At 40.0% G+C, this 27098-nt stretch overlaps 1 protein-coding gene across 1 annotated transcript; it reads right to left on the bottom strand.

Annotated features, from left to right (window-relative positions):
- Nucleotides 1-383: 383 nt before the first annotated feature.
- On the bottom strand, nucleotides 384-25430 carry LOC139709743 (sperm-specific sodium:proton exchanger-like). The gene is made up of 21 exons (XM_071621699.1): nucleotides 25202-25430; nucleotides 21775-22004; nucleotides 20041-20206; nucleotides 19314-19433; nucleotides 18447-18717; nucleotides 16651-16794; nucleotides 15699-15949; nucleotides 14403-14590; nucleotides 13318-13458; nucleotides 12385-12543; nucleotides 11349-11618; nucleotides 10200-10391; nucleotides 9334-9535; nucleotides 7663-7811; nucleotides 6906-7031; nucleotides 5657-5755; nucleotides 4778-4951; nucleotides 4416-4553; nucleotides 3233-3349; nucleotides 2119-2313; nucleotides 384-830 (listed from the first exon to the last, which is right to left on the bottom strand). The coding sequence occupies exons 1-21, from the start codon at nucleotides 25428-25430 to the stop codon at nucleotides 384-386; spliced, it is 4008 nt and encodes a 1335-aa protein (XP_071477800.1).
- Between the last annotated feature and the right edge of the window lie 1668 nt (nucleotides 25431-27098).

Below are 27098 nucleotides of genomic sequence, written 5' to 3'. Positions count from 1 at the left end.
AGTGTGGAAATGTATTTGGAGTGCATAAATATGGCGGCTCACATTTCTCACTACACACATAGTTCTCATCGTTTCTTTTGTGCAAGTTATAAGCGTAGCATTCCCTGAAAACGAAAAATCTTGACGTCGTTTGGAGTGGTCTGGCCTCTTCCAGCAGCATGTCTTTCACAATAGCAGGCCAGTTATTCCATCGATATTCTTGTTAGGTTGTCTTGATACATCTTTGAGTCACTGATAAGCCATCTTTACATTAATGGTTTGAACATGGCTTTGGTTGGCAGTCAGTAAGAATGTAACATTGCAATTTTCTCAACCAATCTCCATGTGCTCCCTCCTGTATTTTGTTGTTGTTGTTGTTGTTTGTCACATGATTTTAGAAGTCCTTAAATGTTGACGATTGGTTTGAAGTCTGTGGTGGATTCTCCCTCTTGTTGCTCATTGTGGCGCTGGTCGGCGCGGAGCGGCTCGAGGGGCGGCAGCCTGGTGCCCAGAGGGGTGCGGGGCGGGGACCTCATCGGCATCTCCTCGGGCTCGTTCGCTTGCCCCACGGACATCGAGAGCCCCAGGTTCGGCAGGAAGTTTTTGGGTGGCGGGGCGACAGACGGTGCCAGCGTCGGCGCCAGTGCAGGAAGGGGACTGGCCATCGGCGCCTCAGCGGGACTGAGGGCGACCTCCACACTGTGGTTGCTGACATTGTGGTTCGTCTCCAGCACCAGCGGCGCCACGCTCTTCTTGCTGCTCTTGCTGCCGAGGAGGACCTGCGAGTTTTGGACCCGCAGCTCGGCGGCATGTTTCAGGCACATGTTGGAGGAGATGTTGGTGATAGAGATCTGCATGGGAAACAATTACAGTAGAGCGTGTTAAACAATGACTTTTTTCCCCTAACTTCAATCATATTACATTTCAATAGATAATATAGTATTTTGTCTGTGAAATCTGCATACTTACAAAGCTTGTAGCATTTTTCAGCTGACAAATGAAAGAAAAAGAACAAGGAAAAGTAGAAATTACGCGGTGCGTAATATATGTCCCCGCCGCGGAGTAGCATTTAGTAGCAAAATGTACAATATAGGTAAAAACTCAAGGTCAAAGGTCAAAGAAGTCAAAGGTCAAAATTCTGTGTAGAAGTTTTGAAGCCCTCACCTAGTGCCATCACATAAAGCAAACGGAAGTGAAATCGGGTTAGAAATGGCGAAGGAGTAGCATTTTGTAGCCAATGTACAACATAGGTAAAAAATCAAGGTCAAAGGTCAAAGAAGCCAAAGGTCAAAATTCTGTGTACAAGTTTTGAAGCCCTCACCTAGTGCCATCACATAAAGCAAACGGAATCGAAATCGGGTTAGAAATGGCGAAGGAGTAGCATTTTGTAGCAAAATGTACAATACAGGTCAAAATCAAGGTCAAAGGTCAAAATTCTGTGTAGAAGTTTTGAAGCCCTCACCTAGTGCCATCACATAAAGCAAACGGAATCGAAATCGGGTTAGAAATGGCGAAGGAGTAGCATTTTGAAGCAAAATGTACAATATAGGTCAAAGGTCAAGGTCAAAGGTCACAACTGAAATTCTGTGTAGAAGTTTCTAAGCTCCCATGTAGTGCTATCATATAAAGCAAACAGAATCAAAATTGGCTAATAAATGACAGAGGAGTAGCAACTTGAACATTTTGATCACACACGGACGCACACACAGACAGACAGACGGACGGACACACAGACACACACACGTATGGAGCCCGTTTGATAGTCCCCTGCTCGAACTCGTTCGGCGGGGACAAAAATCTTGTGAGTTTTACGTAATCATGTTGGACTCAAAAGAAATCTCTACTATTGGCTGAAAAAAGTTTCACAGAGATTATATACCACTGATTTTCGAAAAAAAAAAAGGTCACTACAAGAGGTACACTATTTAACAGTATAGCTAAGGACATTTCTCCCTTTCTTCCACTGTCTGTACAGAAACCAAAGAGATTTCATCCCAGGAAATTTGCATGTCAATGCACTCCTCACCAATTACTCATTAAGGTTCTCTGGAGATGGCCCAGAATGTGGAATAATCAATCCGCACAGTTCCTGTTTGACAGGATGTCATTACACATTACATGCAATGTTTGACCTCTCACCTTTGACCTCCCGCCGTGGAGGTCATTGTGCGACACCACCCCATCGACAATGGGGCCATTGTAGTCGCTGGTGCGCACCACAAAGAGGCGTGGCTCGGCCTCGGCGTCCAGCTGGAAGTTGAGTTTGTGCACGGAGCGTGGGATGATGCACGGCCCCTTGATCTCCTCCCGGGTGTGTGCATTGATGGCGTTGCCCTGGCGACCAGATGGCAGATAGTTTTGAAGGTTATCAATTCTTTTGGATAATTTCTTTGCCACGACTGCATCATGTATCTCTTCATACCCTTCTAGATATTAATGCGTTCAAATCCTTCAAGTGGGAACTCTCATCAAAGCAAAGTATTTTGTTGAGGGTATTAGCATCCCTCTTTTACAAATACAGTATGTCCAATTGATAACATCTGATATGATTAAACTGTCTTAATGCTACTACAGGGTCTTGAAATAGAACATCTTTAATAGCTCTATTATGCAGAAAACCCCATTAAATTTGGTTAGACGGTCACAGAAAAATGTGGATTGTTGTAAAGCATCTCATGAGTCTGATTCTTCCAAGTTTAGCACCTGGATGCTCTTCTGCAAATTAATGTGTGAACACAATAGACAGAACTTGGAGGGAAGAGATTCCTGACATTCTCTACAAAATTCTTCATTTCTCTTTGACCACTGACACAAATCAAATATGGTTTTCTGTAAGATGTGGGCAATGAGTTACAGTTTCATACCCTAAAATTGTATTTGGACTGATTCGCTATTATTGAAGTTATCGTTGCGGAGGGTACCCTTGTAATTTTTTTTTTGGACATACGGTACATCTATATTGGTGTGAGACAGAAGTGGACATCATCGTTAACTCACGAGGAAAGTATCTTGAGAAACTTAGTGTTTGGAAAGTTAGTTCTTACTTTTACATAACATAACTAAATTGGGCGGCAATCCGGCTGATGATCTGAATATATTTTCAGTATGAAGAGGGTAGTAAGCCTTGTGGATCAAACTCGCAAAAATGCTAATGCTCGTAAAAGGCTGTTTCACAATTCTTTGTGTGAGAAGGCAGGGACTCGCTCACATATTGTGGAAACTGGACGTCTTTTGGATATGTAGGTCAACTCACGTTAACAAGGATGAGGTCTTCCATGGTTGCGTCGATGTTAAAGCTGTAGCGCATCTCTGGAAGATCAGCCAGGTAGCCTCGTTCTAAGTGCAACTTCACTTTTTCCTGAGTCCAGCCCTGCATTCAATTCAGAATTTACAGAACAATAGAGACGAATACATTTATACATGATAACATTGGATCTTGCATGTAACCAAAAAAGCTCACACATGACAAAATACAGTCACCTTGCTTTCCAGCGATCTCACTGGGACTAGCTCAATAGAGTCTAGAGTCTAAAAGACATCTTTACGACAAATGTTGGAGATCTTTCATGCCGACTCTGTCTGTGGATAGCAATCCAGATGGTTGACAATATGACTCCAATGACAAATCTTTATAGATGGATATTGATTAAATTTAACATGCATGCATGCATATGTGCATACACACATACTTACTCTCACAATCATAAATTATATAAAATGTAAGCATAAGACACTTTGCAGTATCGACATTTTGCTAGTTTCCATTCTCTGCTAAGCTAGAGTGAAAATAAGAACACAAAACTTTTTTTCTTTCTATCATAAAAATATGTGCAAAACTAATCTTAGTTGGAAAATCTATATCCTAGCAATGTTCACTGAAATGGGCTGAGCATGCAAAATTTATTGAATTGTATTAATGTTCACTTTTCCAATACATGAATTTTGTTATATTCCTATCTTTGAAAAATTATCTTTAGCAAAAGGTTAAGTCTTGTCTTTTCGCAGTGATGCTAGTGCTGATTATATCAAGTGATGGAAGTGTATGAAATGAGCTTTCAAATATACTACTCAAAAAAAGTTAAGGACCACTTTTTAAAACGTACACATTTGTACACATTTGTACCACTTCACAATGGGCCCACTTTTCAGGATATGCAATAATGCGAGAGACATCATGCAACAACTGAAACCACCCATGTGTGAAATTGTTACAGGGTGTTTGAGGAGATTCAAGACAGCCATATTCGGGTATTTCTAGAAATACAACACCCGGTTTGAAAATTGTATACACACATTAAAAAGTGGTCCTTAACTTTTTTTGAGTAGTGTATATGCAACATGACCCTCCTAGGAGACCGCGGAACCAAACAAACAAACAAACAAACAAACAAACAAACAAACAAACAAATCGAAACAAACAATTTTTCACTCCAGACCTGGTATGTCATCTGTGCCATGATCAGGGGGGTTGCAATCCTGATGGCCACGACACGCCACAGACGGTATTCGAGAGATGGGTGGAGTGTGAAGGTATCTATGGCAACTTGCATGTCCTCAGCAGTGATGAAATATACCTGGAGGGGAGGACGGAGAGAGTACAGTATAGATATTGCCTTTTTACAAGTGTCCCTGCTTGAATTGAACTAGCCTAAATATATGGGAAAAACAGACAAAAAATAGACCACAAAAATATAGTTTCTCATTATTTTTCATGCTAAAATAATATAGAATTTTTTTAAATTCATCACCACTTTTCAGGAGACAGTATATCTGCATTTGACACAGAGTATTCAAGTACCTGGACAGTGGTTTCACAGATGACAGTGGCGTTGCGGGGCTTGTTGGTTAGGACCCCCATCTCACCGATCACGTTGCCAACGGTCAGGTAATCCTCAAAGGGCTGGTCGTCATCTTCGTTGCTGAAAGATGAGCGCGGGTTGTCGTGGTCTAGAAATGCGCTGCGACCAAAGAGCTGGATTGAATCAGGGGGTAGAGATCCAGGTAGATTATTTGATGAAGAGAGCGAAAAAGGCAATATGACGATTGGTGAGGATAGAAATATTGGGGATGATAGAGAAGAAGGCGATCTATTTTCATGAAGAGCTTGCTAATGCTACATGTTCACCTTCAGCACCATCCCAGTAAAATCGGGATGGGCCATGTTGTATCGATTCAATTTAGTAATTCATGCAATAAACTTCTGTTTTCATGCACCATCCTTGTAGGAGTGCTGAGCAAAGCTAAGCTGAGCAGACTGAGATCTTTTCATTTTTTTTTTTTTTTGATCTTTGAGTACTGTAAATTACGTCCTTTTACCGACATACAGTGTAACTCGATAACAACTGTATGCATTATTACACAAGTTGTTTCATAACAGAGCAAAGTGAAGATAGCAAAATGACATTACGGAAATTTAATCAAAGAAATAATGTGAAAGGGTATAAAATCAATCATCAGTGATTTGCTCTAGATATACCCCTGAAAAAAAGTAAAAGTGTAATGCAAGCAGTTCTTCGACCAACCATCATTGAACGTAGCAAAATGAAATAGAAATTTATACAAGAAATAACGTTGAAAGGGTACAAAATTAGTGGTCTGTGAAGTACTCTAAATATACGCCTGAGAAAAATGAAAGTGTGAAGCAGCAGTTCTCGGACCATCTAAGCACGAGTTTTACCTTAACGAGTCCTGATACGATGAGGAAAAGCCCGTCCGAGGGGTCACCCTCCCTGACGATGACATCGCCGTAGTCGTAATGTAGCAAGCTGGCTCTGGCCTGATGGGAACCAGTGGCAGGTGTACAAATGAAAATTAAAAAAAAAAAAGATATGCAGAATTCACACTGTGCAGAGAGGATGTTGGTGATAGCATGCATCCATGAGTATCATTGTAATCTTTATTTCCCTGACATTTTCTCCTTTTTTTCCCCTATCATAACCATTTTGATGATAATGGTGAGTTATCATAATTGCTACCAGCATCATCACCATCATCTTATCAGTATAATGAAGAATGACAATACAATCATCATAATCACAATTCAATTTATAGTTTCATTATATAAACGATGTTTGATTTTCTTATCACTGTTGTTGCCATCAATATTCATAAAGCAACTAGATTTACTGCTACTAAAATTAGCATTTTATGAATCATCAACGCTTCTGTAATGATGACCCTTTTTATTTTCTTACCCATAAGCTGTGTCGGACAAGTTAGAATCTAAATACAATAGAAATTGACAGGCGAAATTGTGAAAAAAAAACATAGACACAGTACACTCCTGTTATAACAAATGAAGTTATAACAAAATTCGAAGCAAAAATTCAGGTCCTCAAATTGTCATCAATATATTCCTATGTACTTAACTGTTAAGCTATAACAAAATATTAATGTAACGAAATAAAACTGCCCGTCCTAAAGACCTTGTTATAAAGAGAGTGCTTTCATACAAAGTGTTAAAATATCACTATACAAACAACAAATCTGATGTTATCTACTAGTATCTATCTTCATCTTTAAGCTCCCTCCATCTCTATCCCTCTTACAGCAATAAAGATAGATTGATAGATAGTGATGTATAGAAAGATAGATTAATTGATAAATAGATAGATGGACAGATATCCATCTATCGATCTATCTTTCCATCACTCACTCCATCTGTATCTATTCATTTCTCTACCTATCCCTCTATGTAGCCCAACATCTATCTATCTATCTACCTATCAATCCATCCATCTATCTATCTCTCTATCTCTCTCTTTCTATCTATCTATCTAGCTATCTATCTCTCTATCTCCCTCTTTCTATCTATCTATCTATCTATCTATCTATCTATCTATCTATCTATCTATCTCTCTATCTATCTATCCATCTAACCGTATCTATCTATCTATCTATCCATCTACCTATCTATCTATCTATACCTTGATGAAGTTGATGAGTTTGGTGTCACCACTCAGCCAAGACACGTTCTTCAGGAGGTTCTCCGGGGGCGGTGGCGGAATGCTGGAAGGAGCATTCATCAGCCGCTTCATCTTTACCTCAACCATCTGGAGGGAAATCAGACGATATCTTTATTATCTCAAAAATCTGAAGGGAAAAAAGAGGATGTTCAAAAGTGTAGGCATGTGAATGCGAGAACATGGCAGGGCCTTTGCTCTGTAGTTGCAATGATAAATACTTCAGTTTTCAGTAAAAGAGTGTATTTCTCTTCATGACTTAATTGAAATAAAGGAGGCCTTTATGAGCTAAGAGGTATTACCCCAAGGAAACTGCTGAAGGGGATTGAAGAGTTGAACATGTTTCTGACTGGACACTGAAAATGAGTATGAATGACCCTATATACCATAACCAGTAGTTCTGAAGTAAATATACATGTCATTGTCTTTTGCAGTGAAGAAGAATGAATGCATTATACACACAAGGAAATACTTACATTGCACAGAAATCAACATAAAGAAGAAATGAATGAATTGCATAACTTCTATGAAATGAAAGCACAGAGAGATGAATGAATATACAGAATAAGGGATGAATAAACTAAGTATATGACTTTATATACAATGTCGCACACACATACAGTCACTCCGCACATATCAACACATACCATTTATACATAGATACGGATGCTTATGTAAATGTGCGAACATGAGTCAATCATTGGTATCATATTTTGCCAACCTTCTCCAGCTTGTGCGCCTCCATCTCGTCCAGGAGGCCAGCTCCCTGAAGTTCGTGGATGGTCTCCCGAGAGTGGTTGAGGATGGTGCGGATCGCCTGGCGAGTCTTCACCGACACCGCGATGCCTGGATGGTCTCTCTGGAGCAGACCTGTAGTCATGGTGACAAAGGGGAAGGAGGAGGAGGAGGAGGAGGAAGAGGAAAAGGAAGAGGAGAAGTAGGAGGAGGAGGAGGAGAAGAATTGATGGTGAAGATACAAAGAAAGGAGGAGGAAGCAATGAGAAAGATAAAGAGGAGGTGAAGAAGAGGAAAAAGAGGAGGAGAAATATAAAGAGAAGAAGGAGAAAGAGGAGGAGGAAGAGGAGGAGGAACAGGAGGAGAGTTGATGGAGAATATACAGAGGACGAGAAAGGATGAGTGTGATGGATAATAAATGGAAGCTTTACCCTGTCAGTACTGGTTCAACGTACAAGAGTAAACATGAGAAAGAATAGGGATGAGGAACATGAGGAAACATGATGGCACATTTGAGAACTTGTCTTTCAATTTTCTCGGCCAAATCAAAAGGCTTGTGAAAGTCATCTTACAAACCTATTTCTAGACAGAAACTTGGGCTGCTCTCCGGATTATATCTCTGTTACCTTAGCAAAAACAAAACAGAACAAAAACCAAATATGCATATATAAAACAAAAAATCTCAACAACCTTCTCATAGAGGGGGTTTCAAAGTTCTACCATGAAATCAAACTTGTTCATCTCTGCAGGAAAAAAACAGACACCAAACTCCACTGCAAAACTCATCAAGCTCCTTGCTGAACTCATACTTGCCTGCACCGAGAAACCAAACTTTTTGAACTCCACTGAAGACTCACCAAACTACTTGATGAACTCATACTCGACTCAAATGAGAACCCAAATTTATCGACTTCACTGCAAGACTCACCAAGTTGCTTGATGACCTCATACTCTGATAAACCCAGGACCAAAATTTATCAACATTACTGCAAGACTCATCAAGCTCCTTGATGAACTCATATGCGCCTCTATCAAAAAACCAAACTTTTTTAACTCCACTGAAGATTCACCAAAGTGCTTGATGAACTCATACTTGACTCAAATCAGAACCAAAATTTATCAACTTCACTGCAACTCACCAAGTTGCTTGATGATCTCATACTCGGATAAATCGAGGACCAAAATTTATCAACTTTTTTGAAAGACTCACCAAACTCCTTAATGAACTCATACTCAGCTCAACCAAGACACAAAACTTGTTATACTCCACTACAAGATTCATCATGCTACTTAGTGAACTCATACTTGGCTAAACCGAGAACCCAAACTTATGAACTTAATTGAAAGACTCACCAAGCTCTTTGAGGAACGCATACTCAGCTCAACCGAGACACCAAACTTGTTAACATCCACTGCAAGACTCATCATCCTCCTTGCTGAACTCATACTCGACTCAACTGAGTACCAAAATTTATCAACTTCACTGCAAGACTCACCAAGTTGCTTGATGAACTCACACTCTGATAAACCGAGAGCTTAAATTGATCAACTTTACTGAAAGACTCACCAAATTCCTCGATGAACTTATATTCAGATCGAAACTTACACTCAGCTCTAATGAAAGATCAAAGTTGCTAAGCTCCACTAAAAGACTTACCAAGTTCCTTGATGACCTGAAGTCGTCCCGTGTCTGAAATGTGCTTGAGCTCCCTCAGGATCTTCTTGTTGTCCACCATGTGGTCGATGAGCTTGCTCACTTCTTCCTCGCCGATGATGAAGCCCTTCCCGACGTCGTAGCCCAGGCTGAGCTGGCGGTTGATGCGGCCGTTGACCACGCCGATGAGTCGCGGGATCATGACCTGAGAGAGGACAACGAAGTCAAGATATTGCATTCAAGCGTGTTGAATTCTGTCAAATATTACAAACGAGTGAGGCGATGATTCCTTCATCATTCATATTTTGTGATGCATGTATTCAGAAATTATTAGATCAAATAAACTCATTCCACAAAAAAAGTAATACATGAATGGGAATACTATTTCTTTTACAAGCTGAAATGTCTCCTCATTGGTAAACAATGTCTTGTTTTTTTGTTTTTTTTTTGTGAACCAAATTTACAGAGGTTTAGAAAGGCAGAACACCTATGTGTGTAAATTATTTCGGAAGACAGGCGAAAGGGGTTATTATACTCAAAAGGAGAAAGGAGGTTATTTTATTCAATGAAGGGAGGACAAGGGGGAACAAGAGGAGGTCATTCCATCCATCCATCTAACAATCAAACTATCCATTCATACTTCCATCCATCTATCCATCCATGTAGCTATCCATCCATCTACCCATCAATCCATCCATCCATCAATAAAGCTATAAATCCATCAGTCACAGAATTCAACTCTTCCCATCAATCCTTCCATTCATCCATCCATCATCTATTCACATCCAGCCATCAATCTACTCATTTATTCTTTCATTCATTAGTTCCTTTATATCTATTTATCATTTTCTATTTCTAAAAATCTGCACCTTGGTGAGCCTGAGCATCCTGAGGCCGCGCATGAGCCGGAAGAGTTTGACCATCTTCAGGGCAGACACGTTGAAGTTGAACCTCGTCACCAGCGTCTCGGCGATCAGGATGTCGACGAGGGAGAGGAGGAGGATGAAGGCATCAAACTTGTTCCAGTGGCTGACGACGTAGTATCGCCGCAGACCAATGATCTACAAGGTAGACCACAGGATGATATTGGTATATAAAGTACGTACATGAAAGAATCCGTAGAGAAACAGACAAATAACAAATACCAACAAGAGAAGAAAATGAAAATAAATGCAGATAGAAAGGCAAGTCGACAGAATCAAGGAATATGAATGTTTGCATAGCATACAGATACGAACCTGACAGCTTACTTGAAAGATAGACAGATGGATCATAGATCTACACGATACAGGGTACAATACGGTTATGATAAGGGGTACATATTCTTATGTTCAAAAGACTGAGAGAAAATGAAACACAAGAAAATAGAAATAAATAGACAGATGAATAGATAGATAGATGAAGAGATAAAAAGAAAGAGATGGAAAAAGAAAAGAGTATGAATCTTTTATTCTTTAACCTGTTTCCAGTGGTAAAAAGGCACACCACATACATTTCTCACAGTACTAGATTTCACACAATAGATTATCTATTAATTAATGTGAATTGACCTGCATTCATGCCCACATAAACACAAATCATTCATATCTCACATACATGTATTCTCGAAAATACCCATAAATCTTCATTTTGTTTCTTCAGCAAGGCAGACATGCAGAGATATACAGTGATGTGTGGAATAAGTATCACCATTATCAAGGCATACAGCCACAACTGCACTGATTGAGATGGGCCTTGACCACTGATCTCTATAAGGTATATCTGGATATCTCATTGGCCCATTCATGTTGTACTGACAAGTGAAGCTGCCATGCCACCATCTTACCAGGCACACTCTATGGGGATTTGCACACACTTTCCAGCTGAGACTGTCACCAAGCTGATGCAATGTCACAAGCTGTGTATACAAGTGAATGAGCAATATGCATGGCAAGATGGTGGCACGGTGGCTTCAAAGCGATTGGCCTTTAAGATATCTAGTCACTTCCTACAAAGATCATTGGGCCCCACCCACTCACCTTGATGATGGCCTCAAGGACGTAGATGGCGAAGAAGACAAAGTTGGAGTAGCGGAGGTAGGGGAGGATGCGGAGGTAGGCGGCCGACTCCTTGTCGGGGTACGAGAACTCCATGATGATGGGGATGATGTTGAGGAAGATGGCGAAGTTGATGGTGACCTCGAAGCCCGTGGTGTGGGCAAGGCGGTACATGAGCTTGGCGAAGCGGTTCTTCGGCATCGGGATCGCCGCCGTCTTGCGCTCGCTGATGAGGTCCTCCAGTTTGCGTTTCTTATATGTGGAAACAAACAGATGTTAATGCAACAATAATTTGGAGTCAATATCTTTCCACATCGATTCCATACTGCCTTACAGCCAGAAGGTTAAAAATGAGTTTGGAATCTATTGTTCCTACTGCATTTTGGTCTTACTTTTACAAACAAAATCATTCGAAAACTTCTCCTAGCTCTCTTCTGCAAGACCTACATTGTACTTCTAGTCAACTTTAGAACAATGGAGAAGGAGCATTTTACTACACATTCGTGAAGGTTGGAAATACGAGTTAGCACACAGGTTATAGTTCACCAAAAGGTTTCTCATAATATGGGCTTTGATTCTGAGTTTGTGAAGGGTGACTGTACTGTTTGCTTGCACACAAGTCAACATGGTGAAATATGTCCTTATGAGTAAGCTACATAGCCGAATTTGCAAAAGGTGGGTCCCACCTTTTATTCAGATCGCTCCGTTTTGGATATCTCAGCAATTTCAAAACCAATTTTCATCAAATAAGCATTGAATTCCTCTTAGAATTACATGCACTTTCACATTTCATGTGAGGTTTCTAATGATCTCACCAAAAATTGTTAGAAACCTGAAATTAGGTCTCAACCAAAACTATACAATCCCTTTAACAGGTCACAATTTCTTTTTCTTTTTTTGACCAATTTTTTTCCCAAAAAATTTTCATTAACTTACTCCTCTGATTTTTCTCTTTTTATACAAAGCAACATAATATCAGGATTGACTTTCCCCTTTTTAAGTTTGCGCATGAGCTCACCAGCCAAGGGTAGATGCCTCGGATCTGCCATGACTTTTTCAGCTCACTGACCATGATGAACTGGTCTTTGCCGTCGGCCGCCACTTCGGCGTGTTGGACCAGGAGGCGCACGGCCTCACGGGCCAGCATGCCGTGCTCAAACTGTTTCCAGTAGCTGACCTGCGGAGTTGGTGCAGCAGATGAGAAGAAAAGAGAGCATAAATGAGACTGGTTTGACAGATTAAAAAAACAAATAATAACATTAGGTACAAACAGATCAAAAGGCATAAAAGAAAGTATAAATGCAGGAGCAAAGAGAGAAGGAGAGAGAGAGGGAGATATACATGCAAAAGATGATGAAAGAGAGAGAGAGAGAGAGAGAAGATTAAAAAAGGTCTATTTGATAGTGATAAACGTAAGAAATGCACATCTTATAAACCTTGGAAAAAATAACATATTATAGCTCTCTGAGAACAAGAATAGAGCAGATACACCACTGAACTAATAATGTGTTGAGATCATAGGTATGAAAATTCTATAATATAGATAGTTAAGTTGTGCATACATCAGTCTTTCATAAGGCGAGCATTCACAAAGTAATATATATATGAATCTTAATCATTGAATTCAAAGAAAAGTTTTATGGTGAAAATATTTAATAGGATATGAGAACTCAGGTTACTTTCATATTAATTGCAGGATGAAAACTACAAAATACAAATTATTTCATCACTATGTTCCAACACTGCATGAAGTTATCGGTTCTGAAGTCAGACCTTTGTTCAAAAGTTAAGAACTACAAATAAGCTCACGACAAACAATGCAATGATGAAACTAAATATGTGAGGGGACAATAAACGCGAAAAAATTACAAACTGAAACATTAACAAGAACAAACATCCAGCCTTCAAGCATTTAAGTCTTGAGATATGGATTTGGATTTGTGATCGCAACCTTTTCGGCCTTGAGCATGCGGAGACGCGACTCCTCCATCATGTCGGCGAACTCCTTGTGGGTGGGCTCGTTGGGCACCATGGACCGGCAGCCTGGACACATGCTCTTCCTCTCCGACATCACCAGCTGGTCCATGACCTCCTCCTCCTGCGACAGTTTGATGACGACGACGATGATGATGAAGAAGAAGAGGAAGAAGAAGAAGAGGAAGAAGAAGAAGAGGAAGAAGAAGAAGGAGAAGAAGAGGAAGAAGAAGAAGAAGAGGAGGAAGAAGAAGAAGAATTGTGGAAGAAGAAGAAAAGGAAGAAGAAGAAGAGGAAGAAAAAAAGATGGAGGAGAAGAAGAAGAAGAGGAGGAAGAAGAGGAAGATGAAGAAGAAACGATGAAGGAGGAGAAGAAGAAGAAAAGATGAAAAAGGAGAAGACAAAGAAGGAGGTGGAGGAGAAGATGAAGGATGAAAAGAAAAAGAAAAAGAAGAAGATGAAAAAGAAGAAGATGGAGGAGAAGAAGTCATACAAGCAGGGGAAGAAAAAGGAGACGACCATAAAACTTCACAAAAGTCCTCATCTTGGTGCATTTTGAATTTAATCCAATCTACTCATTCATCAATTGAGTCTACATGCATTAAATGTTTTATAAATTCAGCACAGACCGTATTAGATCTGCATTGTGTATTTACAATGACTGAATCAGAATATTATCACCTATTATCCGAATTGATTGCAAATTCCCACTTCCAATATAAAGTTTTATCACTATCTGGTTACTTCTATAATGAATGTCATTACTATTGACATAATTATTATCAATACTTGATCATTAATAATATTGTTACTACTATTATCACATTGATAATCTTTGAATATTGTTGTTGCTGATATCATCATTATCATTATCAATGGTTTCATCATAATCATCATTATTTTCATCACCATTAGTAATACTTCTATTATTAATTTTACTTCTTCCACTGTCATTAATAATCATAAAAAGAGCATACTAATACAGTACCGCAGTTAATCCATGCCTCGATCCTTCAATATCATTTGCCAACAAACAACGACAAAAAAAGAAAGAAATATTACATCATCATCGTCCTTCTTGCTGCTGTACGGGTCACTGATGTGGCAGACATTCTCTGCGATGTCCCAGTCAGCGTCCGCCAGGAAGCGGTCCGACTTGAGCATGTTGAATGTGCGCTTCTGTCCGTCCTGAATTCGCCGCACAGCGCCAGCCATGGCAAGCCGTTTCGGTATGGAGATGTCACTCATGCCTGAGCAAATGTAGAAAAAGAGTCAGGAGTTCCAGACTATCTTAACCCATTAAAGACAAGCCCCAAGAATACTCGAGCAGGTGTCTATGGGAAATGTGTGTTACAGCAAAATTAGTCCGTCCTTAACGGGTTAACTTCAATCAATAACATGCACGTAATATCTAATGCCACGTTCATACCCATGTATTTTTCATCTTCAGCATAATTGGGGGTTGCTAATTAGTAAAAAAAAAAAAAATAATAAATAAATCCTCATGGTATCACATAAGGAAAAGATTTTAAATTAGAGAAAATTCTGGCCAATTAGTGACTTCTAGACAAAGGACAAATCTTCTCTGATCTGTAGCTTTAAGACAGTTATATTAAATTTGGTCTAAAATTTATTTGACTAGATAGAACAGGGGTTTGATTTACTTGTAAGTGCTATTGTGCCAGCATGAAATCACCACCAATAAAACTCACAGATTGGTTTACAACTTTCCTAATTGCAATTCATCTCTAACTTCCATGACTTGTACAAAGCAAAAACAGGACAATGTATCGGTGGGCCTACACAGCTAAATGGGTAAAATTATCACTTATTCAGGTAAGAATACCAGGCTCCTTAGAATTTTAATGGCATCTCGTTGATCAGAAGCAACACAGTGGTGCTACATTCGTGAGAACAATTTTTTGTAATTTGTTTTTCTTTTTCTTTTTCTTTTCTTCTTCTTCTTTTTTTTTTTTTTTTTTTTTTTGGGGGGGGGGGGGGGGGGGGGGGGGTGTCACTTATTCAGCACCTGAAATGAAAAGTAAGAAAAATATTCACCAAAATCCTTGAAAGGCTGTGGAGAGAAACATTGTGCCTGGGTAGGACCTTCCTTGCGGTTGAGATTCCCACGGAAATGTTAGTATGAGATGAGGACAATTTAACAGTACTGTAGGGGCCCACTTTGTATGGTAGCTTTTAATATTTTCTCGTTTGCAAAACTTTTGTCACGGGTTTAATGTCTGCTTTTGGTATTTAACCCTTTCTGTGCCAGGGACTTCAGACAGTGTGTAAAACACTACGGGGTTTTTCTGTGCAATTCGGCACTCAGAGCATGCAAGGGTTAAAAAGGATGCTCACCCAGCATCCCGAGGAGCGACTGGATGGTGGTGGCGTTGATGATGAGGGTGAGCACGACGATGCCAGCCGTGTGGAAGAGGAATTTGTCGCCGATGTCGTCGCCCTCCCCGGCCAGGGTCTCGACGACCAGGGCCAGGGCCAGGCCCACAGCCCCCCGCAGGCCGCCCCAGGTCATCACCACGGCGTTGCGCCAGGTCAGGCCGTAGCCGATGCGGGCTAGGATCGGGCTGAAGAAGCTGATGACGAGCCCCCTGGTGCAGACATTTCAAAACATATGGAATGGAAGTGATGATGATGATGATGATGATAATAATAATAAGCTTCCAAATTGGAGAATTGTGAAAATTTTGTGCCATCATTCTGGATAAATATGTCATAAAAGTGACTGTTAAGGCTATCCTGTGATACAGACATAATTTAGGGCATCCAGTGTGCAAGATTTTCAATGAAGTAAATGGTTCCATTTCTCGTAAAATACTGGTTGAAAGCACATTTTCACAAACGTGGACAATAAATATAAACTATCAAACATCAACAATACACTACTTACAACTGAAGTGTGATGATACTGGTTCCACACCAATACTTTCTCCTACCAATCATCTTTCACTCTCATCTCCTTACCAGAGATGCCAATTCTCACAAACTAGAGAAGAAAATCATTCTGTGAGGGAAAAATCTGGTATTTCTGCCTTATCCCCACTCTTTTAATACACCAATGCTATTCATGGGCTGTGCGTGAAAGTCTGTGAAAGTTCATCCACCGGGTGCATTAACCCAAAGCTCCAAAACACCAGTATCATTGGTCTCACTTCCATCCATGAAGGCACCTCTGAAAATCAACAATCACAGTGATTTATACACACCACTGCCTCACTTCAGCACTGTGTGATGTTGCCATGGCAACCACCACCCCCATTCCTCTCTCTGTCTCTCTGTCTCTCTCTCTCACCTTATGATGTTGACTGCTAGGTAGAGTCCAACCAGGTAGAACCAGTCCATGTTTTCCACGCTGACCAGAGCTTTCTGGGTCACGACCACACCCACCATCATGAAGATGAGAGTGTTGGCCAGATAGGCTAGCATCTCCCAGAATCTACAGCAAACAAAAACCAAAGACCGGACTAATTACAATACTTGAAATCCCATGGATAATGAAAGAGGGACCTAACTCTACATTCGAGTATTAAAATTCTATAGAACAGAGTGAAAGCATGCAAAAAGAATGATGAAAGTTTCACTAAACCAAGACATAAAACATGGAAGGTACTATTTTTTTCCCTCTTTAACCCATTGAGGATGGGCTGATTTTGCTACAACTCACATTTTCCACAGACACCTGCCCGAGTATACTCGGGACTCGCCCTCAACGGGTTAAAGTTATCTGCAGTAAGTTATTCGAATTTTCTCTATTCTTGTTCATGTTGTTAAAGCATTTTCAAGACTGCATTCTAATTTACTTACATGTTTATTGTATTGTAATATTGTATTATCAAATTTATTGCTGTTGATTTTAAAGGGAAAGTAAACCCAAAGAGCAATGTGGATTGAGTGAAAGCAGTAATATTAGTAGAACACATCAGTGAAAATTTGAGGAAAATCGGGCAATCGATGCAAAAGTTATGAATTTTTAAAGTTTTGGTGTTGCAACTGCTGGGTAAGGAGACTACTAGAGGTTATGACGTATGAGTGGACTACAATATAAAGAAAATAAAAAGGGAATTCAATAAAAATTCATTTTTCATGAAAATTACACATTCCATTAACTTGATTCTGACATATGTCAGGGGTAGCACTTGTTCCCCCTGCTTTCTGATAGCGGTTAGTCAAGAACTCTTTCATTTTGCTAGAAAAGTGAATTTTTGTGGAATTCCTTTTATTTTTTCTTTATATTGTGGTCCTCTCATACGTCATAACCTCTAGTAGTCTCCTCATCCAGCGGTTCCAACACCAAAACTTTTAATAAAAATTCATAACATTTGTATCGATTGTCCGATTTTCCTCAAACTTTCACTGATGTGTTCTACTACTGTCCGATTTTCCTCAAACTTTCACTGATGTGTTCTACTACTGTTACTGCTTTTAATCCACATTGCTCTTTGGGTTTGTGTTCCCTTTAAGAGAGAGTACATTTTACTGCATTGTGTGTAAAGTGCTTAGAAGCTTTTATATCTAACATTCTATAAAATGTGATTAATGTGATTTATTTTCCTCAGTGCAAGTGATGATAGTCACAATTATACAAAAGGGACAAGAAAAGTCATCAACCTTTAGATACACAAAGCATTAAAACAAAGTCAAATGACACGGTCCCTCCTCAAGCAAAAAATACAATTTACGATTTTCATGCCTCTGGACACCCATGCCAGAGTTTGAATAGGCAAACAGGGTAATAGTGATACAAAATCACACATTGCCTATTTAAAGCATAACTGTTAAGTGAACACCTTGAAGTTAAAGGGAATAATTTTCCTGGTATCGCATCGCAATTTGCTTTGCATTTCTTAAACCACTGTGTAGCAGTTTTCTCCTATAGAGGTGTACAGGATACCACTTAGAATATTTATCAGCTGAAATTGCTCATATAATTCAAGTTGGAAAATTATTCCTGGGTAAGAAGCACAGTTCTGATATTTCAAGAGGGATGTTGTTTTGTTAAGAGCAGATGAGTGCTTCTTTTTCAACACTGGACTGCACAATCTAGGCTGCCGCATCACCAACCACGAAGGATTGGAGGACCTCACCCACCTGTGAAGAAAGACCTCCACTTCAGGGCTGATGGACGTTTTCTCCGCGTTCACGATGAGTCCCAGCACGACGACGGCCAGGACGCCGGAGACGCCGAGCCAGACGTCGCCAATGTAGTAGGTGAGGTAGGTGGCGGCGAGGGTGATGGTGATCTCGACCAGGGCGTCGTTGAAGATGTGCGATAGCCAGAAGACGGTGATCTTGGCCATGCCGAAGCCGAAGAGGGGCCCGCCGATGGCAACTTGTAGGAAGTATAGGGCGTTCTCACCCGCTGTTTGGGAAACAAACCAAAATATATATTAAACTTATCCTGATCAATTCTAATACCACATATGCATGTCCATCTACAAAACTGTGCAATCTTTGATAGTTTTTATGTCACCACCCAGCTCAAAACCCACAAGAAAAGGGGCCAAAATGAATTTCCACTTTTCTAATAGTTGAAACGAGTAAGCTCTAAGCTTAAGAACAGTAATATAACTCATCAAAATATGACCATCCTAACCCATTTAAAAAGGGATTGAAGGAGGAAAGAGGTAATAGGTGCAGTTTCACAACAATGGGAGAAAAGAAGATTTAAAGATTAGGGTCACTCAGGCAGGCTGCACAGAAGTATCAATGAAAAAAGAATGGTCCAGAAAAACACTAATATCTTGATTTTGGCTTTGATTTAAGCTGCCAAATTTTTATAGTAGGTAGAGAAAAGATTACTCTTCTCTATCAGGTAAGAAAAAGTTTTAAAAAATTGAGTTGCTCAACCAAAATGACATATTTCTGGTACATTTTAGAGAATCCTAACCTGTGACTTTTTGTGGATTTTGAACTCTTTGAGATTTATTTATGAGAGAGAAAATTGAAACATCTCACCCGACTTTGCCAGGTGGGGGAAGAAGACGATCTTCATGAAGACATTGAAGATGACGATGGCGCAGCCGTCATTGAGGAGGGATTCACCTTCTATGATAGTGCCTAGCTGTTTTGAGGCACCTGTACAAGGAACACAAAACAAGCATTAACTCCTTGATCACCAAAAGGCAACCCTGTTACTTTAGATGTCAACAGCACGTCCATGCAGTAGTTTTGAAAGGGTTAAGGAAAAGTTACACTACACTTCTCTGCAACTTTGAGTCAGTTGACTAGGTTGCAAATCTACATGAAATGATACATGATCTGTTAGCCTTTTGATTGGTCCACTTAAACCTTTATGTGCCAAGGTTCTTAGCTATTCACACTAAAAACCCTTCACGTAATATTTATATCTGCTTTGCACTTCTGTGTTTGGTCTGACAAGAGTCAAAAGCTTGTCTTGTATATCTACACCTACAATGTACAGGCCATCATGCTGACTACAAATCAAATATTCACAATTATCCCAACCATCCCATAATTGTGAAAGCAGTTTGCTCCCCAAAGCTTTCAATTGTCTGACCAGTTGACAACCTGACAGAATGACCACCTGATTCAAGAGTGGACTCCTTTACACCATCTTTAAACATTTTTTGGTGGGTGAATATACATGCAAAATTACACGCAAATAGCAAAGTATATCAGTCTTGAGACATGACTCAGCAAGCATTTTGTCAAGGTGGCTCACCCAGGTCCTTGAGAAGTGCAACGACTGCCACGGGGTCTGTGGCACTCATGATGGATCCGAACATCATGGACTCGCTGAAGTTCCAGTTGTAGTTGAAGAGGAACATGGCCAGGATGGCGGTCATGACCGAAGCCACGACCAGACCAAAAACTGCCAAGATGCAGACCTGTACAGGGCATGGGTCAAAGTTGAAAGGTCAAACTGTCTAGTCAAAAACAATGGAGCACCCCTGAATAGTATTGCTTTTATATTATGCTATAGATTTTAGCTGATGCAATAAGGCATCTAACAAAAAAATTATACATCGGATTAAAGCACAAGCATTAGTATTACACCATACATAATCACATAAAACTCTAGCATAAAAAAGCAAGACTGTAAAAGCTCTTTATTTTTCTATCATTCAGTGGTAGCCTTACTTCATTTGTCATTTTTTAAAATTTCATATTTCTATGAAATCTGTTTAAATTTTTGAATGAGCTGAGCATGTTCTGGTCAAGTCAGCAAAATGTTCTTTTTTTCTTCTTTATACATGTTATACATACCATCCAATGGTGCATATTAAAAACCTTTGTTTCTGTGTACGTAAGTGTTCATGGTTGTGTATGTGCATTGTGTGTGTGTGCGTGTGCGCATGTGTAAGAATAATGTGTGTCAACACGTAAGTACTAGTACAATAGTACATGTGTTTGTGTACATGGGAGTGCTGCATCCATGTTTTTGTATACAAATGATGCACAGGATAGAGTGCGTTAGTGTAGGCGTAGTGCACTCGAGGGTATTTACAATTGTGAAACATGCACGAGGCGAAGCCGAGTGCATGTTGCACTACATTGTAAATACCCGAGAGTGAGCTACGCCTACACTAACGCCACGAAATAATCCTGTGCATCATTTGTTTTATAAAATGGGTCGAAAATTTGAAAACTAACATCATTTTTCAGCGTTTTTCACGTACCTTTGTGGGTCAAGACGTCCGAAGATGTTCGTCCCAAACTTTTACGCACGTCGCACTCGCGGAAGTCCCGCACATACAGTATAAGTATAATGGGGGGTTGGGTTTCCGGACACCCGCATGAAAACTTACTTATTTTACATAGAATATGCACCCTTTACCTTAAAGACTTGATATAGACTCCTCATATAGGCCTACTAGACAACATACTCTGAAAACGGCGTGAGAATTAACCTGCTAAATCGTTGGATTTGCTCTTCAAAGTGACTCCATGTACGCGTCCGGTCCCATAACGCTTGGTCTACTGTACCGGTACTGTACAAAGTGTACGTATAGTAGTAGTACAGTATACGTACGTACGCCACATATGTTATGCACAAGGGAAGACAGGCCGGCCGGCCGGCAGCCCGAACTAGAAGTTGTTTACAGGATTGACAGCGCGTACGCGTATCCATGCAATTCATCAAAGGAGCCACCGCGCGCACAGACGATCGGCAATCTACCATAGGATTACAGGCAGTGCAATTGTACTGAAGTAAAGGAAGGAGGTGTGTCTCATTTCAGCGCTTCCTATTGGCTACATTCTTGAACCCATTTTATAATGCTTGACTAAGTGTATGCGTAGTGCATGTGTATACATGTGAACATGTTAATGTGTACTTATATGCAACTGTGATGTGTGTTTGTGTTTGTGTTTGTGTTTGTGTTTGTGTATATAGAGTATTATGTGTGTATGGATATGAGTAAGTATGTGTGTATACACATAAAGCATCTCTTGCCTGCAGGAAGGAGCGCATGAAGGTGTGGACGTCCATGGCGAAGGCCGACTCAAAGATGAGGATGGGGAGGAAGATCTGGAGCAGGACGTGGGGGTCCATGTGGGCGATGTCCGTGGTGTGCTGCTCCACCAGCGGCACATTGGAGGCGGTGAAACCAAGGAGGGCGCCGAGCACCAGCAGCACCACGGTGTAAGGGATGGGCACCTTCTTGAGGATCGAGCGGCTGATGGCTACGGGAAAGGTATCGTGTTGAGATGGTGGGAAGTAATGAATTGAAGGGTGAAGGAAAATAACGAAGTCTTTCAAGGCTGAATGCAGAAATCAAATACTGTTAAACCAGAAATTTTTGTGTGCATGAAACATTTACAAGTTTCATGAAGAGCCACAATTCAATAAGATTAAATGCACACAAAAGTTTTTGCCTACACAATCCAGTGCATGTAGTATACTCGTAATCTTTTCATGGTCAGCAATTTGCAAAAGTTTCATGAGGGAAAAAAAAGTTATCGGCTCTAATTTGCAAAAGTTTTATACCACAGTTTTTTTTCTTCTGGTTTTAAGGTATAATGTGCATTTAGTGTGAACTACAGACTAGTAGCAAGATGCAAAACAGGGTGCGATCATGTGACTTGAACATTTGTAATAAAAGCACAAAGTCTAAATGTGAATATTTACAGCTACTGGAAGGAATCGCAAACCGATCTTTTCAACACCTGATGAGGCATGTTTGCAATGAGTGACATTCTAAAAGAATTTGAGGCATAACATGAAGCAAGACTTTTGGAGAACATATTGCAGCCTACACTATAGGAGACAAACTCAGTTCACAATCAAATTTTGTGTGCAGATTGAGGAGTACAGGCATTTAAAAGGGTGCGTACAGTTCTGGTTGAGGTGAGGATTTAGCTTTTAACGTTTTGCGAGATATTCAGAAACCACTCTATGAGATGTCAAAGAGCATGCAATTCTAAGGGGTATCAAAACTTTATTTAATGAAAGTCAGTTCTAAATGGCTGAGAATATCCAAAAACGAGGTCAAACAAAGAGATCCTAATAAAAGGCGTGGCCTGTCGCCTTTTATTATTATCACCTTTTTGGATATCTTTCAGCCATTTGGAAACCAATTTTCATCAAATAAACATTGAATCCTTCTTAAAATTACATGCTCTTTCATATTTCATAAGAGGTCTCTCATTATCTCACTTAGGAATGTTCAAAACATGAATCCCCACCTCAACCAGTACTGTACAGTCCCTTCAAAAGAGGGATGGTCCCTTTAACTCTTTATGTGCCACGTTCGCACGTTCGACTCAGTCGACGTCGACGGCGTGCCAACTTCGCATATTCTGCTCAACAAACAAAGCCGCCAAGACCGATCGATAAACCGCTAATTACTGCTAATCCCGCGGCACAATGAAAGCGTTTCTCGTGCTTTTGTTCCTGTCATATGCGGCTTGCATTCTATGTGGTGATCGACTATCAAGCGATGTTTCCAACTAGCATTGCTCGTATATTCGAAGTTTCTATCACGGTTTTATGTGCAAAAGTCATGCCTTTACAGTAATGTAGCAACTGGTCATTCAAAAGAAAAATTGAAAATAGAGTCGTCATACAATTTATATCGAAACAAAGCTTAGCATTCCTCTTTGACTTTGCCTACTATTATGCTCACCTTAACAGAAATTTGTAGAAGTTATACAAATTGGAAAAACAAAATTCTTTCTCGAAGTACGACTTCCTTTGTGTCTCAGAATAACGTGGCACACAGGGGGTTTCCACCATGGCACATAAAGAGTTAAGTGAATTTCTGAGTAGTTTCATATCTAATGAAGATGAGGGCAGACAAACTTGCTGAAGGTTGCAGAGCCTGGCATTTTAATCAGTCCTTTCAAAAATTCAAAAGGTCCCAATTCAGACAGGCAATTAACTAGAGGAATTAAATTAGTCTCAATGTGGTAAAACAGTAGGCCTATTTTTTATGTCCCATTTCATAATCACATGTGGTTAAATTCTTTCTTTTTATACTCAAATAGAAACAGCTCTGTACGTTCTTTTAACGCATGATGATGATACATTACAAAAGCCAACTGATCAAATTAATAATAATCAGTGATAACATTTTGGTGTTGACAATTTTTCAAATTAGCCTACACATATTGATATAATTAATGCACTTAAATGCTTGACAATATTTTTATTGATCATTTTGACAATGTAAAAAAAATCAAGTTGCTGTGCAAATTAAGCCTGGCCGAGTGTAAACCCATGATTGACAACAGGCAATCTAGAATTTATAAAATTCTCTGATCAGACATTAAATACACGACTACCCTAAGTGCAACAGTAGGCAAGTCATTGCATCTTGATAGGTTAGAAGTTATACAGTAGTTGGTCCGAGTCTGGGACAAGTCCTTTTAGGTTCTGAAATATATACAGTAGCTCTATCTAAAAAAAAAAAAAAAAAAAAAATACAATCAAATTTTCGCATTGATAACACCCAGTATGATTAATTGTCTAAATGCTACTTCAGGGTCTTAAAATATTTACGAACATCTTAGCTCTATTTTGCAGAAAACCCCATTCAATTTAGTTAAGCGGTCACAGAGAAATGTGAAAAGTTGTAAAGCATGTCATGAGTCTGATTCTTCCAAGTTTAGCACTTCGATGCTTTTGTGTGTGAATACAATAGACAGAACTTGGGGTTCTGGTTCTATCACGGTACAGTGGTCAAGGTCATTTGCAGCAGCAACAATTAAATCTTGAAGTGAGCTTTTTGGGTTATGCTAAATACATCTATATTGAATAGATCTGCTTTAAACTTGTCAAGGTTGTGGGCCGTTTTCACACTATCTGGTAGTAGGTTCCACTCTGGAATAGTGGTTGGAGGGAAGAGATTCTTGACATCCTCTGCAAAATTCCTCATTTCTCTTTGACCACTGAAGCAAATCGAATGGGCTTTTCTGTAAGATGTGGGCAATGAGTTATAGTTTCATACCCTGAATTTGTATTTCGATTGATTCACTAACCGTTATATCATTGCGGAGGGTCCCATTGTAAGTTGTTGTTGTTGTTGTTGTTGTTGTTTTTTTTTTTTTGTTTTTTTTTTTGTTTTTTTTTTTTGGGGGGGGGGGGGGGGGGACACTATACACTATACAGAGCTAGTCCCGTCTGCTCCCTCCACTGACAAGTTGACCTAGAATTGTCCAGAATGGATGTTATGCAGACCTGATCTTTCTAACTGTTAGACAACACGGTGTCAATTGAATTAATCCAAGTCGCCACAGAGTCACGCCATGGAAATTCATAAAAGTTATATAGATTCGTCTAGAAAGGTTTCTAGGCATATTAATAATAATTAACGTAAACAAAACAAACCAATCAAGAACTTAACAGGGCATAAGAGGAATTATTCACAGTAGTTCCTAACCTCCCAAGAGACAGCATCCAAAGATGAAAACGACCACTTTCGGCGCATGTATGTGCGGGGAATCGTGGGATTCTTCAGAGTGATGGGTGGTTAGTCCGTCCATCGCCGTAGCCGTATCGTCCTCATCTACCAGGGGAGCATACCCACCGCCAGCCGAAGCGCTGGGGACCATGAAAGCAGCGACCGCTGTGGCCGCCGATAAGATATTTAGCAACTCGGGTGGCCGCATGATTTTATGGTGTAAGTTCTTCTCAAATCCGCAGAGCAAAACCGGTTGCTGTGTAGCACAAGCAATTCGTTCCTGTTTCTAGTTGTTACATTTCCAGTTGTCATCCATTTTTTCTTCCATTTCTACATTTTTCTCTCGTTTTTGTTCCGTCTTCACACCAAGTTTTCCCTTTTTCCAGCTTATGCCTTTCCGGTTTGTTTACTGGTTGTATTGCTGATGGGAATCACATATGACGTGCATACGCGTTTGCGCGGGTTTAACCGGCTGCTACTTGGGCTTAATTTACTCACTAAAACCGCCAACACAATTTGCGCTTGTTCACGCTGTCAACTACAAAACTGCAAGTGTAGTTGAGGAACGCGAAAGCATTTGTCACCAAATTTCCCTAAAGAAATAGCCATTGTGCATATCGCTGGGCATGGGCTTGTTGACGCGCAACTACGCGCATTACAGCTGACGTCACAATGACACTATAGTTCAACGTTCTTTACTACTAATGAGCAATGTAGGTCATGGCAGTGACCTTTCAACTGATTCATTATCATTTCACGTTCATTCTCAGCACAGTGAAAGGGACTTACTTGCGTGCTCAGACAGTGGCTGCAAGTCTGTCATATATGACAATACATGTATGAGCACAGTGAAATACAGTCAAAGTACAGGTTTGAAAAAAAAATTGTGCAGAGACATGAGAAAAAAAAAATGGACCATGTAAAGAATACAGGCACAAAACACTGAAACAAAACAAAATAATGGTGCTAGTCAAAGAGTCTATCATTATTTGAGTTTTAAAGCCAAATTTGTCCTTGTTTACTAAAAAGTTGGACTACAGCTACACCTGTTTGTTGCATGAATCTCTTTCAACAAGGGGAAAGTTACAGCAAAAAGCATTACTTTTGTGTTTTTGTCAATCTTTTACTTTTCTTTCTTTTCCATATAAACAATATACAAATTAATTCACACCAAAAAAAAAACAAAAAAACACAAATTTCGTTAGGACAAAGTAAATTCCACATTGTCAATGTTACCAAAGGGAAAGAAAGAATTTTATAAAATATAAATAAGGGAAAAAGAAAAGGGAAAGAGAAAAGAACAAACACATCAAAACAGAAAAGAACAAAGGCACCCCCACCCAACCCAATATCTGGTCAGCCTGCAACATACACGCACACACTCACACACATATGCACGCACACACTCACACACACATGCACACACACACACACACACACACACACACACACAAATTGCCATGTGCATGCACACACAATGCACACATTGGTACTGGTATTTAGAGGACAAATTCAATTCCACCATGGGTTGAGGGAATGTCAAGCTAAAAACATCAATGAAAGTTTAAAGGCATATGGTCCCGGTGGTTTAGTCAAATGCGTATGCGGGCGCACGGCGCAAGTTTCCTGTAGAGACATACGCTATCGACTTCTCTTTAGCACTTACGCTGTGACCCGTTTCCAAGAGTCCGAAGAAGTCAGATCCACTGTAGCCAGTGGTCAGATCACAGTTCAGCTCATGATTCGGTTGAGGGGGATGACAGCTTTAATAGCAAACTTTTGTGATGTCATAATAAGAAGCACATATACACGTACCCTGGCATTACTACAGACTGCGTGATGCGCAGAGAAGACAACAAAGGCAACGTTACTTAGC

The sequence above is a fragment of the Diadema antillarum genome, unplaced genomic scaffold (assembly GCF_040938485.1).
Source record: "Diadema antillarum isolate AM-2024a unplaced genomic scaffold, OU_Dant_1.0 seq00001466_RagTag, whole genome shotgun sequence".
NCBI lineage: Eukaryota > Metazoa > Echinodermata > Echinoidea > Diadematoida > Diadematidae > Diadema > Diadema antillarum.
Note: the sequence above shows the minus strand (reverse complement) of the source record. Positions and strands in the feature narration are given on the sequence as shown.

What these genes read in the sequence shown, in the direction of transcription:
- LOC139709743 (XM_071621699.1), bottom strand. Translation starts at nt 25,430, where the DNA reads ATGCGGCCACCCGAGTTGCTAAATATCTTATCGGCGGCCACAGCGGTC. An exon ending in TGGCACAGATGACATACCAG is followed by an intron (nt 3,350 to 4,415) that starts GTCTGGAGTGAA and finishes AATTGAATGCAG; the next exon opens with GGCTGGACTCAGGAAAAAGT. An exon ending in AAGACCTCATCCTTGTTAAC is followed by an intron (nt 2,314 to 3,232) that starts GTGAGTTGACCT and finishes TCTGGTCGCCAG; the next exon opens with GGCAACGCCATCAATGCACA.